The 17,740-nt window shown below is 39.1% G+C and overlaps 2 protein-coding genes across 2 annotated transcripts; both read right to left on the reverse strand.

Annotated features, from left to right (window-relative positions):
• Positions 1 to 4,745: 4,745 nt before the first annotated feature.
• Positions 4,746 to 6,039, reverse strand: LOC135673280 (expansin-A2-like). Its single transcript, XM_065182132.1, has 3 exons — positions 5,720 to 6,039; positions 5,324 to 5,636; positions 4,746 to 5,244 (listed from the first exon to the last, which is right to left on the reverse strand). The coding sequence occupies exons 1-3, from the start codon at positions 5,997 to 5,999 to the stop codon at positions 4,941 to 4,943; spliced, it is 897 nt and encodes a 298-aa protein (XP_065038204.1). The 5' UTR covers positions 6,000 to 6,039; the 3' UTR covers positions 4,746 to 4,940.
• A 1,580-nt stretch (positions 6,040 to 7,619) lies between these two features.
• Positions 7,620 to 8,911, reverse strand: LOC135673281 (expansin-A2-like). The gene is made up of 3 exons (XM_065182133.1): positions 8,703 to 8,911; positions 8,306 to 8,618; positions 7,620 to 8,228 (listed from the first exon to the last, which is right to left on the reverse strand). Exons 1-3 carry the CDS (start codon positions 8,851 to 8,853, stop codon positions 7,925 to 7,927), a joined length of 768 nt encoding a protein of 255 aa, XP_065038205.1. The 5' UTR covers positions 8,854 to 8,911; the 3' UTR covers positions 7,620 to 7,924.
• Between the last annotated feature and the right edge of the window lie 8,829 nt (positions 8,912 to 17,740).

A 17,740-nucleotide genomic window follows, 5' to 3' on the forward strand; every position in this document is an offset into this window, starting at 1 on the left:
ATTTTGGTAACTGCACCGCTGAGTACGAGACATTTTTCAAGAATTCAGAGCTATTTGATGCATCAGCCTAAATATTCAATAACTCGTTTTAATCCTGAGAGTAGGAGTGCGCAGAAGATCGCACCTGTGGCTTTGATCTCCAGCTGCAGTGCAAGTTGTTAACATGATTAAGAATATTACGGAGAGACTTAGCTCCTGTTGTACTCATCAAGCACCCTTTTCAGATGTTCCTTTGTAGAGTTTGCTCAACTGAAGAATCCTTGTAATAAGTTTTACAATCTTAACTGTTTTGATTTACAGTTTATCTTCTCCCTGGTGCTTTTTTGTTATACCTATTTTGTGATACTTGAATTTTTTTTTTAAAATTTGTGATGATGATGATATATTACGGTTCGATTGAGTCAAGATTTACATTCTTGATGTTATTGTGATCCTTTGATTATTCTGAAGAAGATTTACTGTAAACTTGTTATTATTATTGGTAATAATGGAAGTTTGAGATGGACTATGGTTCCGTAATTTTTCTTAATTTTTTACATAAAAATTTGATTGAGTCAAGATTTGCATTCTTGATGTTATTGTAATTCTTTGATTATTCTGAAGAATATTTACTGTAAACTTATTATTATTATTAGTGATAATGGAAGTTTGAGATGGACTATGGTCCCATAATTTTTCTCAAATTTTCACATAAAAATTTGATGTCTCACTTTGTGATTGATTTATTATTTTACTGTTTATGTTGGTCTGATTAATATTTATTTTTGATAACAAGTAGGTATTTTAACGAGAAACTCATTTTAATATATAAAGAGGAAAAAAATTATTAGAATTATTTCGCTATAATAATGTTTCCCAACGCAGCTATGGAGATCTCAGTACAGTCTTTTTGAACTGCAGAATGAAACCCGAGGAGCTTATCACTGTGCTTTGTAATATCGATCGGTCCGCCTGCCAACAAACCAGAATGAAAGATCCTCTCACTAAACTCTTCCCGGCTTCTCTACGCTGCGAAGGGCAGAAACAAAGCACAAGTAACATGCAACAACAAACAACACAGCTACTGTGTATTCATTATGCTATTTGACGAAGTAGATGATTGCAATCGGATCCAATAATCCTTCTATTACGGCTACAGTGTTCCAGATCTTTAGTACTTCATATGAGCTAATGCAGTCAAACTCAGAATTAGGATTGCATGTTGTATCTTATGCCAACTTCGAAGCTCAGGATAATGCTTGCTCTTTGACCAAAGATTGCTAGTTGTGAACTCCCTTTTGCTTCCAGCTTTCCACGCTGATGCTATTGGATCCAAATCTAAAGGAACGAGACCCTCGACTTGCCGCTTGATCACACATGTCGCTGGGACCGTGGGGTTCTGTCCCTTAGCTTTTGTTACAGTCCTCCTCCCCAAGGGCACCTTAGTTCTATTTGGAAGCCTGGGCTTTGTAATACTTCACTTGACGGAGACTTCAAATCATCTCCACCAGATAGTTCTCGAAGCTCCGGCACGCCTCCTCCACCTCACGGAACGCTCCCTCCGGCGAGCCCCTCCGGAGTCTTGCGAGCTTGACGTAAGCCGTTGTTACCGGCAACTGAAACGGCGCGCGAACCCGCTCCCTCTCCGTCCTGCTTTCGCAGCTCCTCGGCCACCGTCGCAGCGAGAGAACCGCCAAACATCAACTTCGAAGTCTTTGATTGGCGACTCAGTAAAACGCAAGAGCGCACAAGGGATTAATCCGGAGAATTAAAGCTGGTGCGCGTTGATAGATTGGGAGGTGATCAAAGCATCGGATTAGATTCGCATGTCGTAATTTGCGAATCGGACTAATCGATTCAGATGCATTCAACCCACTTTTAATTAGAACTCAGAGGCCCAATTGAGTGTGACGTTCGTGTACTCGTAGTTTCCGATATTAATAATATTGATATGTCCTATGAACAAGAAAATTTTGAGTTAGATGAAATTGATAGTCTGCAAGAATCTAAATGTGATGCGATCACAATGATTTCTGAGTGACTTGGAAGACCAAGACGATGCCGTGCCAGAAATGCTGAGACTTTTACGGCCACTGCATTATTGACTGGACTCGGTCATAAAGTTCATATTGCACACACACACTGTGTGTGATGGGATTGACCGCGGTGGGTTGGTTGTCTTTTGGAACGCTGTTGATCGCTTCACTTAGCAACAAAGTCTTGGATGTTCCAATCCATTGACTTGCACTGCTAGTTTGGCAGTTCTAGAACAAGTCAAAAAGAAGCTTACTTCCCCACCATCCACGTAGTTGAACAAAGTCAATGAATTAGGAGGCCATGACCACTTTTTGTTGTCGAGTAAACAAATTAGGAGGAGACCATCGGCTATGAGAGAGAGAGAGAGAGAGAGAGAGAGAGAGGTAGAGAGAGAATAATGCTGGATTTCCCATGATTTATTAGTACTATCAAAAACTCATTTTGCTATCATTATAGAATACAAACTAATCAAGTTGCTTGTCGGTCATCAAGGAATAAAAATTTCGAGTAAATTAATGATGCCAGCTCTTTCCTTGCTAAAAGCCGTGCATAGCAGCATAAGGAGGACATGCGCCATAGGACAGCAAACGCGTTCTTAGAATTCCGAGCACAAAGAAGCCGATGGAAGACGTGCTCTCCAATCTAAATAATTAAAGTGCCAAAATAGAAGGAAAACGAGTCACTTAATACCTTAAGACTTCATCCAACTAACAGTAGAAAATGAGCACATCGTCCTCCATACTAATGCTCGTTTCCTGCGTTATTTGCCTGCGGCCAATCACAAAAGAGGTCACGACAACATGGAAGCTGCATTGCTTTGGGTTGTGTGTTGTTCACTTCCTCCTTCAGAACAGTATAATCCTCCTCTGCCCCTTCTTTTGTCATGCACTTGTCACATTTCAAAGTTAGGGAAGTGAAGACTTGTTAGTGGTTGTGAAGAGGAGGAGGTGAGATTTGAATAGTCATAGCGATCACTTTTCGACTGCAAACTGGTCAAGTGACGGGACAAGGAACTTTAATTCGATATTTAAGCGTAGGTTTTGATTAGCTATGGAGGTTAAGGCAAGCTTAAAAGGGTCCTGTTTGCAGCCACCGTCTTGCATGAGGTATGAGATGACGTAACTGTACCACTTTACAACACTGATGTCGTGTGACTTCGCTCACAGCAAACCACGGAAATCACAAAGAAGATGCATATCCCAAAGTCAAATGAACCAAAATGGATCACCTCCTCTTCGTTCAAAGTCTTCCAGGTGACCGGAGTTTTCCTAGCTTTTCTTCTTTCCGCCACCTTTAAATCTACCCCTCGTCTGTGTTCTTTCCTCATTGTTTTCATCATCTCCTTCCTCTGCTTTCTTTCATCCTCGACAAGCACCTCTTGCCCTCTGCCAATGGCATCATCCGAGAACAAAGCCATCATCTTTCTCTTGCTCCTCCTATTCGCCTTCCATCTATCCACCGCGAGGCCTATCGGACGGCCGAACTCCACCGACGAACTTCCGGTCGCCCTGTCTCTGTCAACCGCACGCCCATGCCACTCGGCGATGATGCCCGCGAAGCAGAAGGGCGCGGAGAGGTACGGGCGCCTCTTCTTCACCATGCTTCCCAGAGGAAAGACGCCGCCTTCTGGTCCAAGCAATGGAATCAATGGCAGCAAGAATTAGATGGAAGGAGGACTCCACTTGAAGCTCTTCTCCTGTTTCTGCTTACAGCATATACACATACACACATACATACAAATCATTCTACACGTATCCTCGGTTATGTAAAAGTATTTGTCAAGCATGTAAATACCATAGCAAAAGAAAAAGATAGCTACCTTTCTGGTTCTATCAGTATTCTAACAGGTTCGTTTATAATGCGATATTTTGATTCATGAATGAATTTGAGTTGCAGACTGGTCAACTTTTACATTTCTTTTGTTCATTGTACTTCCTATATATGTGTAGTTATGATAGTTGGTGGAAATAGGATCATTGATGTTGGAACAAAGAGAAGCAGAATCGAGCATTGAGATGAAGTTAAATTTGACATTGTAAAGCATGAACAATTTGGAACCAGCCAGCCCAGGGGAGGACCATTCAGGGAAGGCAGTGAGAGGATCGATGTGACCTACATGGGGAATTAGGTGGCCAATCTCATGCTGCTGTCGAGTTACACTCCTCATAACTTCGGTCAACATGTGTTTGGGTAGGTTGATATGAATGAATAAGATATCTTGTTAGCTACTCCATTCATGCAGTCCTGTTACTAATTTGAAGATTTGACAAGTTCCCACTTAGTAGGCACAGATATTATTCTTCATTTCATCTAAAAGTTCCACTTAAATGAGACATAAAAGATTTATATTCTAATTATTAGTTTTATCCTTTTCTGAAATTTCAGAGTAATAAAAAACATTATGATAGTTTTTTCTCAAATTCTTACCATTTAGTCGTGTATTTTAAAGTAATCATATGAAAGGAGATAAAATATATATATGCAGATTTGAATCATACTAATAACAATACGGGGCGGTCTGCTAAGAACAACCTTTCCATGGATGTGTTTTCCCGCACACAGCTCGTAAAGTTAGGAATTGGAAGGCCCCAATCGTTCTTTGTCGAGGTTAGAGGCCGAAAGAACACCCTAAACTGGCAGATGTTGTGCGTTGTCTGCGAGCGAGACACAGAGGATTTGGTAGGTGACACGATGAGAAGATGGATTGAGCAGCAGTAGAAAGCATACGATACACTGTAGGTGATACAATGTCACCACTGAATCATCTTATTGCGGAGGATTTCTATCGTCTATTGTCCTGTATAATGTATTACTGACCACCGTAATAATCTTATACTTCGGCCTCAGCGGGTGCTAAGGAAGCTACCTCTGCATTCAACCAGACCGAATGCCTCCACCTTTTAATCTTCAACGACAATGCGAGGCTAGAATTGCTGTCCCTGGAAGGTCTGGCCGAACTGCCACCCGGCAGGTGCCACGTTGTAGCTGGTGATCGTCCTGCCGTCGCTGGTAGTCACCTGGAACGAGAGGCTCTGCCCGTCCAGGTACGAGTTGCTCTGCCAGTTCTGGCCCCAGTTGCGCGACATCCTCTGCCACCCTGTCTTCGACCCCTTTATCGACACCGCGTGCACGTCGCCGGCCGCGCCCACGTTGGTGATCAGCACCAGGATGAAGTAGGAGTGGCCATTGATGGTGAACCTTACGCCTCCCTTCTTCACACAGGCCACCCTGTAAGAGCGCAATAATGTGTCACCACAGGCTAGATTCATTACACGCGTAGCATGAGTAGTCGAAAGGGGCTGCCCACCTGCGGAAGGAGACAGGGACGATGCCAGCACGGTACTGCGCGATCTGGAGGAAGGCGGGCTCGGCGAGGTCGAAATGCTGCCGTGGAGGGTTACACCATCCGCCGTTGTCGCTGGGGAGGGCGTAGTTCGGAGGGCAGAAGTTGGTAGCCGTGACGACAATAGAGCCCGGGAGGCACCACCGGGGGTCATCGGCGCACCGCATCTCGTAGCAAGCGCCGCAGCTGAGCCCATTGTTGAAGAGCGCAGTGCTGAGGGCCGCGGTGTTGGTCCCGTACCCTTGGCTGTAGAGGTTGCCATAGCCACAAGCCCCGCCTGCAACAAGAGTAAGCCCACCCATATTAAGATGCGGATGTCTGGGGTTCAACGATCGTTTGTGTCGAATACGTCAGACTCACCCATAGTGCCGGAGGCGTCGCCGCCACCATAGAACGTAGCATGGGCGTTCTGCCACCCGTAGGAGTCTCCCACGGCTCCCGATATGAAGAAGCTGAAGGAGGACGTTAGGAAGAAAAGAGCAATGGAGAGGGAGGAGATTGACTTAGCCATTGGAATTATTCCCACTAAAGAAAGATTGGAGTCGTGAGTGAGCAAACAGGAGGAGTAGTGAAGAGAAGCGGAGGGAAAGGCTGTGTCTTTATACGAGTTGAGAGTGAGGGTTGGAGTTGGTTTCTTCATCTTCAATCTCTGGAAAGAGACAAGTTGGTGGCGGCCATGGGCCAGCCATAGGCTTGAAGACGACCGCAGCGATCATCCAAATCAGGAGCACATGCAATCGTCCCGGTGACAAAACCAACTACACACCCAAATGCATCTGCTTTCATGGAAGAAACTTCATGGTGCCACATTTATCCTGTTGTGTTCTCTTGGGGTTCTCTTTACATTCGACAATAGGTAAGGAGATGGGGAGAGGGTAGGACAAGACAAGATTAGTTGGAAGCGCAAATAAGTCTCGCTGATGGAACAGAAGCAGAGGAAGATGATGTGAATGGCGTGCAGAGGAAGAAGTTGCGCAGTTCACATTGTTGACTCACTCTTTGAAGGCTGTGTTCATAGGTATCGGAGCTGGAAATCCAAAGATGCGCGCCGAAGCAGTTCAAGAAATAAAGGGTCTCAATCGGACTTGTATGGCCGACGGTGCCATACTGCGGCACAAATATGCGTGCTTCAATCAATCACGCCGAGATTACTCCATTCTTTACGCTCCAGCTACTATGACTCGCTCAAACTAATTGCCGCAATCATGTCAGTACGCTAATAAACAACACTACACGATGGAAGATGAGCAATCATTAGACAATGAGTTGCTGCTATCCACCTCCTCTGTTCGATTAGATTAAACCATTAGTGTGCGTTGCAAGACCTTATGGTCCTTAACTAATGTGTATGCTGGGAAGATGGCTATAGTTTATGAATCACTACGAGTGAAAGAAAACAGTCAGAAAAAAATGTCTTTTTGAATACGGACTGTCCCACCATGTGAGGAGGAGCACATGCTGTTCCGGGCTGCCGACGTCTTCACGTGGCGAGGAAGAAGACAGAGACAGAGACGCTCTTCGAACGCATCGAGTCGACTAGAAAATGGCCACACCGCAAATCCCGCAAGCAATAGTGTACGTGTACTCGGCAGTATCAGTGTCGGAAATGATGGGTCAAACTTACCCACCGTCTTTGACTCTTTTGCGGCAGATTAAGAACGCCAATCATTCACCGGCACTTTGAAATATTTGCTCGTTCATGTAGCTGAGTTCAAGCACATGAAGACGGTGCGAAGTGCAAACACGGATCGAGCAGAGTACAACAAACTTGTGAGCTAGAAAAACATGGAAGAAGTGCTTTGTCCACGATAGCCTTCGCGAACCTTTTCCTCTGCATGTCCCCACGAGTGGTCGCCACCGTGAGAGATTTAGTCGTCGTCGACCAACTCCAGTCTAAGACTAGCCCGCGAGACATGTGAGATTGGTCGGCGTGGACGCAAGAGACGGTGTGTCGTGTGTGAATTAAGCGGACCAAATCCCAGATGGATGACGAGAGACTGTTGTTTCCTGTCGGTCTCTTAGCCGACGGACCAAAATGGGCCTCATAGGCCCATCTTACGAGCCTAGCTGTGGCTTTGGGATTTGATTGATGGCTTTGAGATTCGCGTTACAATTCATGGAAGAGTATGAAAATATATTATCCAAAGAAGCGGTTAGTATGCTTCGCCTAATGTTGTGACACATTAAAATTTCCAGTGTCAGTGTTAATTAAACACCCGATGAATAAAGAGGGTAGAGACAAGTTTCAAGTCATCATCCATTCTTACAAATCATGACCTTTAAATTATGCAACAGTAGAAGAAATAAGATACACTGCATGCAGGTGATACAATCTCCCAGCAAAATCATATGGCTGTGGAGGATTTTGTATTGTGTACATCACTCACTATCACTCTGTAATGTATAATCATATACTTAGGCCTCAGCGGGTGCTAAGGAAGCCACCTCTGCCTTCAACCAGGTTCAAAAGGCCTCTGCCTAAAGAAGCCTTGTCCTCCCGTATCTCCATACCTGTCTCGATCTTAAACGGCAATGTGCGGCTACGAGCCCCGGCCGCTGGCGCTCCTAGAACTGCCCTCCCTGGAAGGTCTGGCCGAACTGCCACCCGGCGGGCGCCACGTTGTAGCTGGTGATCGTCCTGCCGTCGCTGGTCGTCACCTGGAACGAGAGGCTCTGCCCGTCCAGGTACGAGTTGCTCTGCCAGTTCTGGCCCCAGTTGCGCGACATCGTCTGCCACCCCGTCTTCGACCCTTTGATCGACACCGCGTGCACGTCGCCGGCCCCGCCCACGTTGGTGATCAGCACCAGGTTGAAGTAGGAGTGACCATTGATGGTGAACCTTATGCCTCCCTTCTTCACACAGGGCACCCTGCAAGAGTGTCATATATTGTTACGACAAGCTTCTTTTACACGCGTAGCATGAGGAGTTGGCAAAAGGCTTCACACCTGCGGAAGGAGATGGGGACGATGCCGGCACGGTACTGCGCTATCTGGAGAAAGGCCGGCTCGGCGAGGTCGAAATGTTGCAGCGGAGGGTTGCACCAGCCGCCGTTGTCGTTGGGGAGGGCGTTGTTGGGAGGACAGAAGTTGGTGGCGGTGACGACGATGGATCCCGGGAGGCACCACCGGGGGTCATCGGCGCACCGCATCTCGTAGCAAGAGCCGCAGCTGAGCCCATCGTTGAAGAGCGCGGTACTGAGGGCCGCGGTGTTGGTCCCGTACCCTTGGCTGTAGAGGTTGCCATAGCCACAAGCCCCGCCTGCAACAAGAATAAGCCCATCCACATTAAGATGGCGGATGTCTGGAGTTCGACGATCATTTGTGTCGTATGTGTCAGACTTACCCATAGTGCCGGAGGCGTCGCCGCCACCATAGAACGTGGCATGGGCGTTCTGCCACCCGTAGGAGTTTCCCACGGCTCCTGATATGAAGAAGCCGAAGGACGACATCAGGAAGAAGAGGGCATCGGAGAGGGAGGAGATAGGCTTAGCCATCGGAGCCGTGGGTGAGCAAGCAGAAAGGGGAGAAGTGGTTGGTTGGGTTGTGAAGCGAAGGGGAGGGGAAGGGCGGTGTCTTTATACTGGTCGAGCGCGGGGTGTTGGAATCGGTTTCTTCTTCTCCTTCTCCGGAAAGAGACAAGGTAGTTGCTGGTCCTTGGGCCAGCCATTGGCATGCAGACGACTGCAGCGATCGTCCAAATCATGGAGCACATGCAATTGTTGCGGTCGAAGTACCAACTACAAAGCCTTTGGGCCCTCCCTCTCACCCACATGCATCTGCTTCATCTCTCTCCTCCTCCTTCCTTTTGCATGTCTCAATCAACTTCACGGTAACAACTGAACCGAAACCAATATTCCTCTACAGATTTAGATGGTGTCTGCCACACTTATCGTGTTAATGTTCCCTTGGGATTCTATCATCGATGGACATGCATCAGAACTGCTGGTGAAAACCAACGTAGCGTTGTTCTCATGACATGCAACAAAAGGAATGGAGATTATAAAAGGGTAGGATTGGTTGGAAGAGCAAACAAATCCAGAAGAAGAAGAAGAAGAAGAAGAAGCGATGGCGTGCATCACTGTCTCTCATCATCCCTTACGTTGGTTCTAAAGCTCACATTGACTTTTTAAGGCTATTCTCATAGGTTTGATAATTAAGCCTTGTAACGCTTCCTTCATGTTCATTGTGAAGGGAGGAATCCAATTGGACTTATGTGGCTTACGGTGCATCACAGCACAAGTGCTCAGTAGAAGGACAAGGAACCATCTTTGAGATTCGTGTGAATCCGAATCGGTGCTTCAATAATCACGCCAAAATACCTCCACTCATCACGCTCCAGTTATATGAAAACAATGAGTCTAATAATGAACACGTGTGTCAGCACTTCCAAATTGCCACAATCACCTCAACACACACACACATATATATAACACTACCTAAAGGTGGGTGAGCGATCATTGTATGATGAGTCAGTGGTACATCCTCCATTCCTTCAGAGTAAACTATTAGTATTTGTTGCAATAGTTTATCATCCTTAGCTAATCATACATACATATCATGATCGATGACTTTGTACACCATGTGGTTGCTAAGACTTTGTCCCAACATGGTCTCTAATGGAGGCATAACAAGATAGAAATATTTTCATTACCTTGTGGTCTGGTAGTATAATCCAATTCCCAACTTGTGAGAATGTATCAAAGATGCCCGATCATGAGCTAAGAAACAAGCCAAGTAGGTGTATATATCTGCATCAACAAGAGATCGAAGGGTGCCGACTGACCCACCATGTGAGGAGAACATGCCATTCCGGGCTGTCGACCTCCTCACATGGGCAGGAGAGATAGACCTTCTCGTCGAACACCTCGAATCCATTAGAAAATGCCCACAGATGAGGTCGATCCTGCAATCTTCTGCATGATTCCTCCCACCAATTCGTACTCGCACTGTTCTCGTTTACCTGTTGTGATATGACGCACACGGTTCACAGTTTCTGACTCACACTCATGTATGTCATCCACAGGCACAGCGCACTGTAGCTTCGTTTGAATGATTCAATGATAGGACAAGCGGTAGCGAGAAAGCCGTGGGCGAGGTGAATGAAATCCACGTACATTCATTCCACAACGTACGTTGTTAGGAGGCCTCAAATTAAGGAACACAGTGCAGTGATTCCGACAATTCATATTAGTTAGTCTTACGAAATCCACGTACATTCATTCCACAGCGTACGTTAGGAGATCTCAAAGCAAGGAACACAGTGGAGTGATTCGGACGATTCATATTGGTTACAGTCTTGTGTAACTCTTGCGATTCCTCGGTGATGTTTCGGGGTTTCCCACCATCAGAGATATTAGTTTCCGTGCAAAAGCTCAATCCATGGAAATAAACTGAGTCGTGTCGGTATGGGGGCGAGTCTACACTGAGTGGATCAAACCTCAAGTGGTCGAAGGAGGGACGCTTTCTGTGGCCGTGGCTTCTCTTCCCTCGTGGCTGCAGCACTACCGTCCAGGGAAAGGTTTAGTCCCCATGTGGTGGTGGGGCATGCGAGGGTTCTGAGGTCGGGGATGGAGCACAATTATACGTGGAAGCGTGGAGTATAGAAGACTAATTTATCTTTGAAATCCAGGAATGCAACTCAAGTGATCTCAAGTTGTACAGCCCAAAAGAACGCTACTACTAATATGGATGTTTAGGGGGAATGAATGATGGACGAGATACTAATCGTAGATTTGAAGTGGTATAGTAAAAATCATGTAGCACAAAGTGATAGAAACAGTGAGGCCATTGACTCTACAGATTTCTTCGAAGGGTTGCACGACGATGCTGCAATGGTGACGCTATAGATGGCGATGGTGATGATGATAACGATAATAATTGGGGTGACGATGGCAATGATAATGATATCCAACCTACTGTGAACGCTGCTGATTCAAAGAAAGCTTCATTGATTGTCTCATCTTGTTGGAATAGCTCTGCCGATGCCAAAATGATAGAGAGAATTTTAACTGTGCAGCATATACAAACTAACCTATATACGAAACACCGCCATTCGCAATGCAAAATTTCAATGGTAATAAATAATACACACATTCTGAAAGAAGGATGGATGGAGAGAATTTTAACTTGTAATAATTCTCATTTTAGTTCTTTCTATTTGGTCATTTGTCCTCTTATTACACTATTCGTGTCATAACGACTCCTAATTTTGTTTTATTAGATGAATTCGATCATTATATGTGAGTGAATAATATATTATAATTTGAAGGGGAAAAAAGACCTAAACTGTTCAGAGACTTTATTTACATCAATAGTTGAGAGACTCCTTTCTTTTACTCTTTCCTCAAAGGTTTTATTAAGAAATTAACAATTAAGGTTGGTTCAAACTCATTAATATAAATCAAATTTAGGTGTAGGTTTTGGAATGATACGTATTTAATTTATTTTATAACATGTTGGATGATTGTGAAATTACTTATCATGCATGAGAGTGACGTCCACCGCGCTATTAGGTGTGTCATGCGAGATCACTACATCGCTTGCTACGTTTGCGTAGTTCCATGTCATTTATTAGGTGGGATTGGCTATAGATAAGCCATTTCTCAACCTAACATTAGGATGAAAAAAAAATTTCTAAAAAAATAGAGAAAGAGAGGAAGAAAGAAAATTTTTTTTTCTCATTTTCCTTAGTTCACTTTATTTTTCTTGCTGATATGAAACATCTTTAAATTTTTCATGATCATCTTTATACAAAAATCACCTCGGTCATATTTTAGATGGTTCCTTAATGATACTTGTATATGTTCATGAATACGCTTAGGACAGTGTTGGTTCCTCTTCTAAACTTTCTATTTTAGTTTCTACACATTTAATCTGTTTTGATTTAATCGAAGGTTATTTTATTATTATTACCATTCTAAGCATACTCCTCCTCTAACTACAACTAAAGAGGGTGCTAACCCAAAAAATTAAAAAAAATATTTATTCAAATTAATCCTTGTGTAAGTGTTTAATTATTTATCAAATAATTTAATTTAATTATTGGATTAGCATTATGAAACACATATTTTATAGAAACAAATATTTTATAAATATTATTCTCATTATTTCTATAGTTGTTTAATGATTATATCATCATTTTATTAATATATAAAAATATATAATTCAATAAATAGCATTTGTTAATTATGATATAATTATATTTGTATTTATATTGTGTTAGATTACTATCAAAATTATTTATGGTATCTTTGTGTCCTAAACGAACATCATAATAAATATTTTAAAGAGTGAAACAAAAAAATCTATCTATCTTACTTTTCTACTCTATAAAATCAAGATTTCTAACCATAAGGATTTTAAATTTTATCTTACAGATTATTTGTTTTATTATTTTAAGTTTAATCCTAAATCTTATAATGACCATAGATGATTTCATATCCCTTAAACCTAAGAAATTTGAAAAAGTATTTGTTAGGTGGCTTCAACGATTAAAAGTTTGGTTAATAACTTTAAGCCTATTTTTGCTCTAAGGAAATTACCTCTTTTTTTAATCATTGTTTTAAAAAATCTACTTGAATATCTCTATTAGTTTAGAATCCTTAATCATCTTTATATTTATGAAACTTATATATATATATATATATAATAATAACTTTAAAATGATTGATCATATACCTGTCAATGATCATATTCATATATTTCAAAACTTGATCCATGAAATTCATATACCTGAAACTATGTTTTCTGAATTATATCAGATCTCTTATCTATTAGATGGACTTCCTCCTTCCTAGTCCAATTTAATCAAGAGATTAGGAGATCTCGAACAACTCAAACTCTTAGGTCTATTATCCGAGTTATTAAAATAGAAGATCAATATCAACAAAGAAAAGTTGAAAATCAAATACGAGCTATATGACTAAATCCCCAAAATTATTTTTAGAACTATAGAAAGTCATAACTTCAATCGCAAGGGTAAAAACCTCAAGTTTAAGGGTACAGAGTTTAAATCAAGATTTTTAAATCATAATCCAAATTCTAATCCTAACTCTAACTCCAACCAATTTTAAAACCTTAGACATTCCTCTAAACCAAAAGGAAAAAAAGAAGCTAGGAAAAATCGCTTATGCTTTATTTGTGGCTAGAATAATTACCTTGCTCTGTCCTACTTCTATTAAAGGAAGAAATATATGATTTTAATAAAGAATGACTCCTTTAAGTGTAAATCTCAAGTTAGTATGAATCTAATATATTATAATTTTAAATAGTGATTAAATTCTGGTGCAAACATCTATGCTTATGCTAATCAAGAATAATTTTTCTTTTATTAAATCTTAAGATGAAAAAGCATAACCATAGAGAATAGGACATCTACCGCATATGAATATAGTAAAAGACTTTCTACCCGACTTTTCAAGCTTAATATAATCACTCCCTTTTTCTATTGTCTTAAATTCTGAATCTTATAATATCTAGTATAGTATAATTGCTCATTTCAACCTTAGATCAATTCAAAGAATATCTCATCTTGATTTGATTTCAAAATTTAACTCTAAATTTGAATTTAAATATGAGAACTACACTCAATCTAAACAACATAGAAAAGTCTTTACGTCTATTAAATTTAGAGATACTCAAAAACTTGAATTAATCCATATTTGTGACTCTAATAGAGTACTAACTAGTGATGGAAATTATTACTTTTTGATGTTTATTGAGGGCTTCTTCAAATTCTATTATATTTATCTTTTAAAGATCAAAGATAAAGTGCTTAGCAAATTTAAGATATATAAGATTGAAATTAAAAATAAAAAATTTAAGATCTATAAGGTTGAAGTTAAAAACTAACTTGATTGAAAAATTAAAATCTTAAGATCTAATAGGTGAGGTGAGTACTGATCTAATAAATTTGTGAAATTTTATGAAGATCATGACATAATTCTTGAAGCCATTACTCCATATTCATCTCAATCTAATTATGTGACTGCAAGAAAAAATAGAACTCTTTTATATATGGTTAATGCTTTGATCCTTAGTTCAAAAGTATCCAAAAACTTATGAGGGGAGACTCTCTTATCTGCTTATTATATGCTTAACATGATACCATAACATAATAAAGAGATAACCCCTTGTATACTTTGGAAGGGTTATAAACAAAGGCTAAGTTACTTCTGAGGGTGTTTAGCTAATATTAACATCCTAGAACAAAAAAAAAAAAAAGAATATAGATTCCAAAACAATGGACATTATCATACTCCCTCGATAGCAACACTTATAGATGTTTTTAGTAAATTTTGAAATATCCAAAATCTCAAATGACACTTTAATTAAATATATAGATGCATCATTCTTTCAAAATATATTTTTCTTTTAGAACTAGATTATCTATTATTATCTTAAGTGATTGTTCTTCATCTTTCCTAACTCTTATAGAATATAACATTCAACCTGAACCTAAAAGAAGCAAGAGGGGTAGGATTGAAAAAAACATGGATGATAATTTTATCTCTTATATGCTCTCATGATGTTTCTTTCTAGAAAAAGATAATTAACAGTGAAATAAAATTCATAATCAGTAATCATATCACTAACTTACCTCTTGAGGTTAAATCCCTAGATTGCAAGTGAATTTTATCGATGGTATACCTTAAAAAATATAATACTAGGCTTATTGCTTAAGGTTTTCGATAAAAAGCTGGCATTGATTATTTTGATACACCTATAGCATGAATTATCACCATCCGAGTCCTATTTGCTATTGCTTCAATCCGTAAACTCCTTATTTATTAAACAGATATGAAGACTATATTTTTGTATGGAGAGCTAGAAGAAAAGATATAAATGAATCAGCCCAAAAGATTTATCGTGCCTAGATAAGAAGGAAAAATATATAAGCTAATCCGATATCTATATGGACCTAAGCAAGCACTTAAGCAATGACACAAAAAAAATTGATTTTATAATTCTATCATTTGGATTTTAAATCAATAAATCTAATAACTAAATATATTGTAAAAGGATAAAAAATAAATTTATTTTCTCTGTCTCTCGATGACATCTTAACTTTTACTTCGGATTTAAATATGATCTTAAAGATTAAATCATTCTCATCTCATCATTTTGATATTAAAGATCTCGATGAAGATGATATCATTAAGAATGTTTTATCTAGAAATCATCTAATTTAATATCACCATCTCAATCTCACTTTACTAAAAAAATAATAAAATAAATAAATATTCTAATTATTCTTTTTTCTTTACTTCTTATGATCCAAATATTCATCTTGTTAAAAATAATAACAATCCTATAAATTAAGAAAGATATTCTCAAATAATTAGATCTCTTCTTTATCTATGGACTATATATAATATTTCTTACATTGTATTGGATATACTAGTAACCCAAGTTTAGCACACAGTTTAACTCACAAGAATGTTCTTAAATAAATTTAAAATTCTATAATGATGCTAACTAGATATTTGATTTTTTTGATATTAAAGATACATCTAAATATGTATTTTTTTTGGTGGAAGTGTTTGTATCTTAGCAATCAACTAAATAAACTATTATTGTTGGTACTTGATACTACTATACTAAAGTAGAATGCTTAAGAATCTAATTTCTACTCTTCCTATAATCTCAAATCCTATTCTTTCTGTTTCTATTCATTATGATTACAGGGCTGTAATAGATGTTTATAAAAAAAAATTATAAATGCTAAAATGGGTAAAGATATAAAAATTAGATAAAAAACCTATTAGATGGCTAGATTCTCATTTTGTTAATTTTATATTTTATATTAAAACTGATAATAATCTAGTTGACTATCTTATTAAAGGCTTAAATAGGACTAAGGTCTTATTTAATAGAAGATGGGCCTATACCTAAAATGTGCTGGTAGAAACTTATTCTCTATAATAGATCTCTTGAAAGAGGTTTAATATAGTAATAATAAACTTATTGGTTGGCTAAAGAGTATAATAGTTAACACTTTAGTATATATATATATATATATATGAAGTTTATCTCTAACCTCATCCTTATAGTGATTAGTGATTTTATGTGGAGGTATAAGAAGAGCATAGTTCTAAAAGAGACCCGATATAATATTTTTTACGAGATATAATTTTACACATATCATTAGTAATAGGCTCTTCTATGAGAGAATTCGTAGACGATCGTAATTAGGGATGGTAATCCTTAAAATCTCTCATGAATAATCAAGATACTCATATATAGCCATTAATGTATAACCCATAAAAATACATTTCATACCGTGTGTGAGTTAGTTGTGAGTGAGTTAGTTGAAGTATAAGTCAAAAAGAATGTAGCTCAGTTTATTTTGTTTCCTTTAAATTGATATTTACTTTACTAAATCAGATTGAAAAGACATCTCATTGATTACATAATATATGCACCAGTAATTTTTTAATTATTTTATTTATATTTAATTATTTTTTAAGTTATTTAATTATTTGAAGGAAATTTGAGTTTTTTTTTTTGAATTAGTGAAACTTGAATGGGAAAAACCAAAATTTTTTTGAGGACTAGTCTCACATCAATAATTGAGGAACTTCTCCCCCAACTCTTTTACTCTCCCCTTAGAAATCTTATTAAATGCTTAATAAGCAAAGTTGAGCCATATGAGTAAAATTTGAGTATAGGTTTGAGAATAATATATATTTAATTTATTTTTAAATATATTAGATAATTATAAAATTATCCATTTATCCCTTCCATAGTAATCACCGTGCAGATGTGCGTCATGTGAGAGTGTGCTATTGCATTGCATTTACATAGTGCCACATGGCACTTGTTTATTGGTTGGGATATAAAAAAAATTATTAAAATTCTATTGAAACTTATGAGAAAAATAAATAAAATAGAGGAAGAAAGAAAAGAGAAAAATTTTCTTATTTTTTACTGTTGGTTCCTTTTGTTTCTTTTTCATTGTTGGTGTAGAATATCTTCAAATTCTTAATGATAATACTCGTAGTAGAATCATTCTGATTGTATATTGGGTAATCGTACGTTGAAATCCGATTCCGACATAAAAGTCGTTTTGTGCAGATAATAACTTTAAAAGCTTACGGAAACGTATTTGAATAAAAGTAAGGAAGGCAGTTTGCAGTTAAGATAGAAATCAAAATGTAAGCGCAAACTGAAATATGATGTTCGTACGATAAAACCGATTTCCGTCTTAACGTCGATTCGGAAAATACTTAACTATGAAACACGTTTGTAAATGAGCAGAAGGCAGGAAGCTATTGAGGAAGTTTGCAGTAAAGATAAGATGCCCAAAGTAAATGCAAACCGGGATTTAGAGTGGTTCGGTCAATCTTGACCTACATCCACTTTTGGCTTCCTCCACCAACG

This window comes from Musa acuminata, chromosome BXJ1-5, assembly GCF_036884655.1.
Source record: "Musa acuminata AAA Group cultivar baxijiao chromosome BXJ1-5, Cavendish_Baxijiao_AAA, whole genome shotgun sequence".
Classification (NCBI taxonomy): domain Eukaryota; kingdom Viridiplantae; phylum Streptophyta; class Magnoliopsida; order Zingiberales; family Musaceae; genus Musa; species Musa acuminata.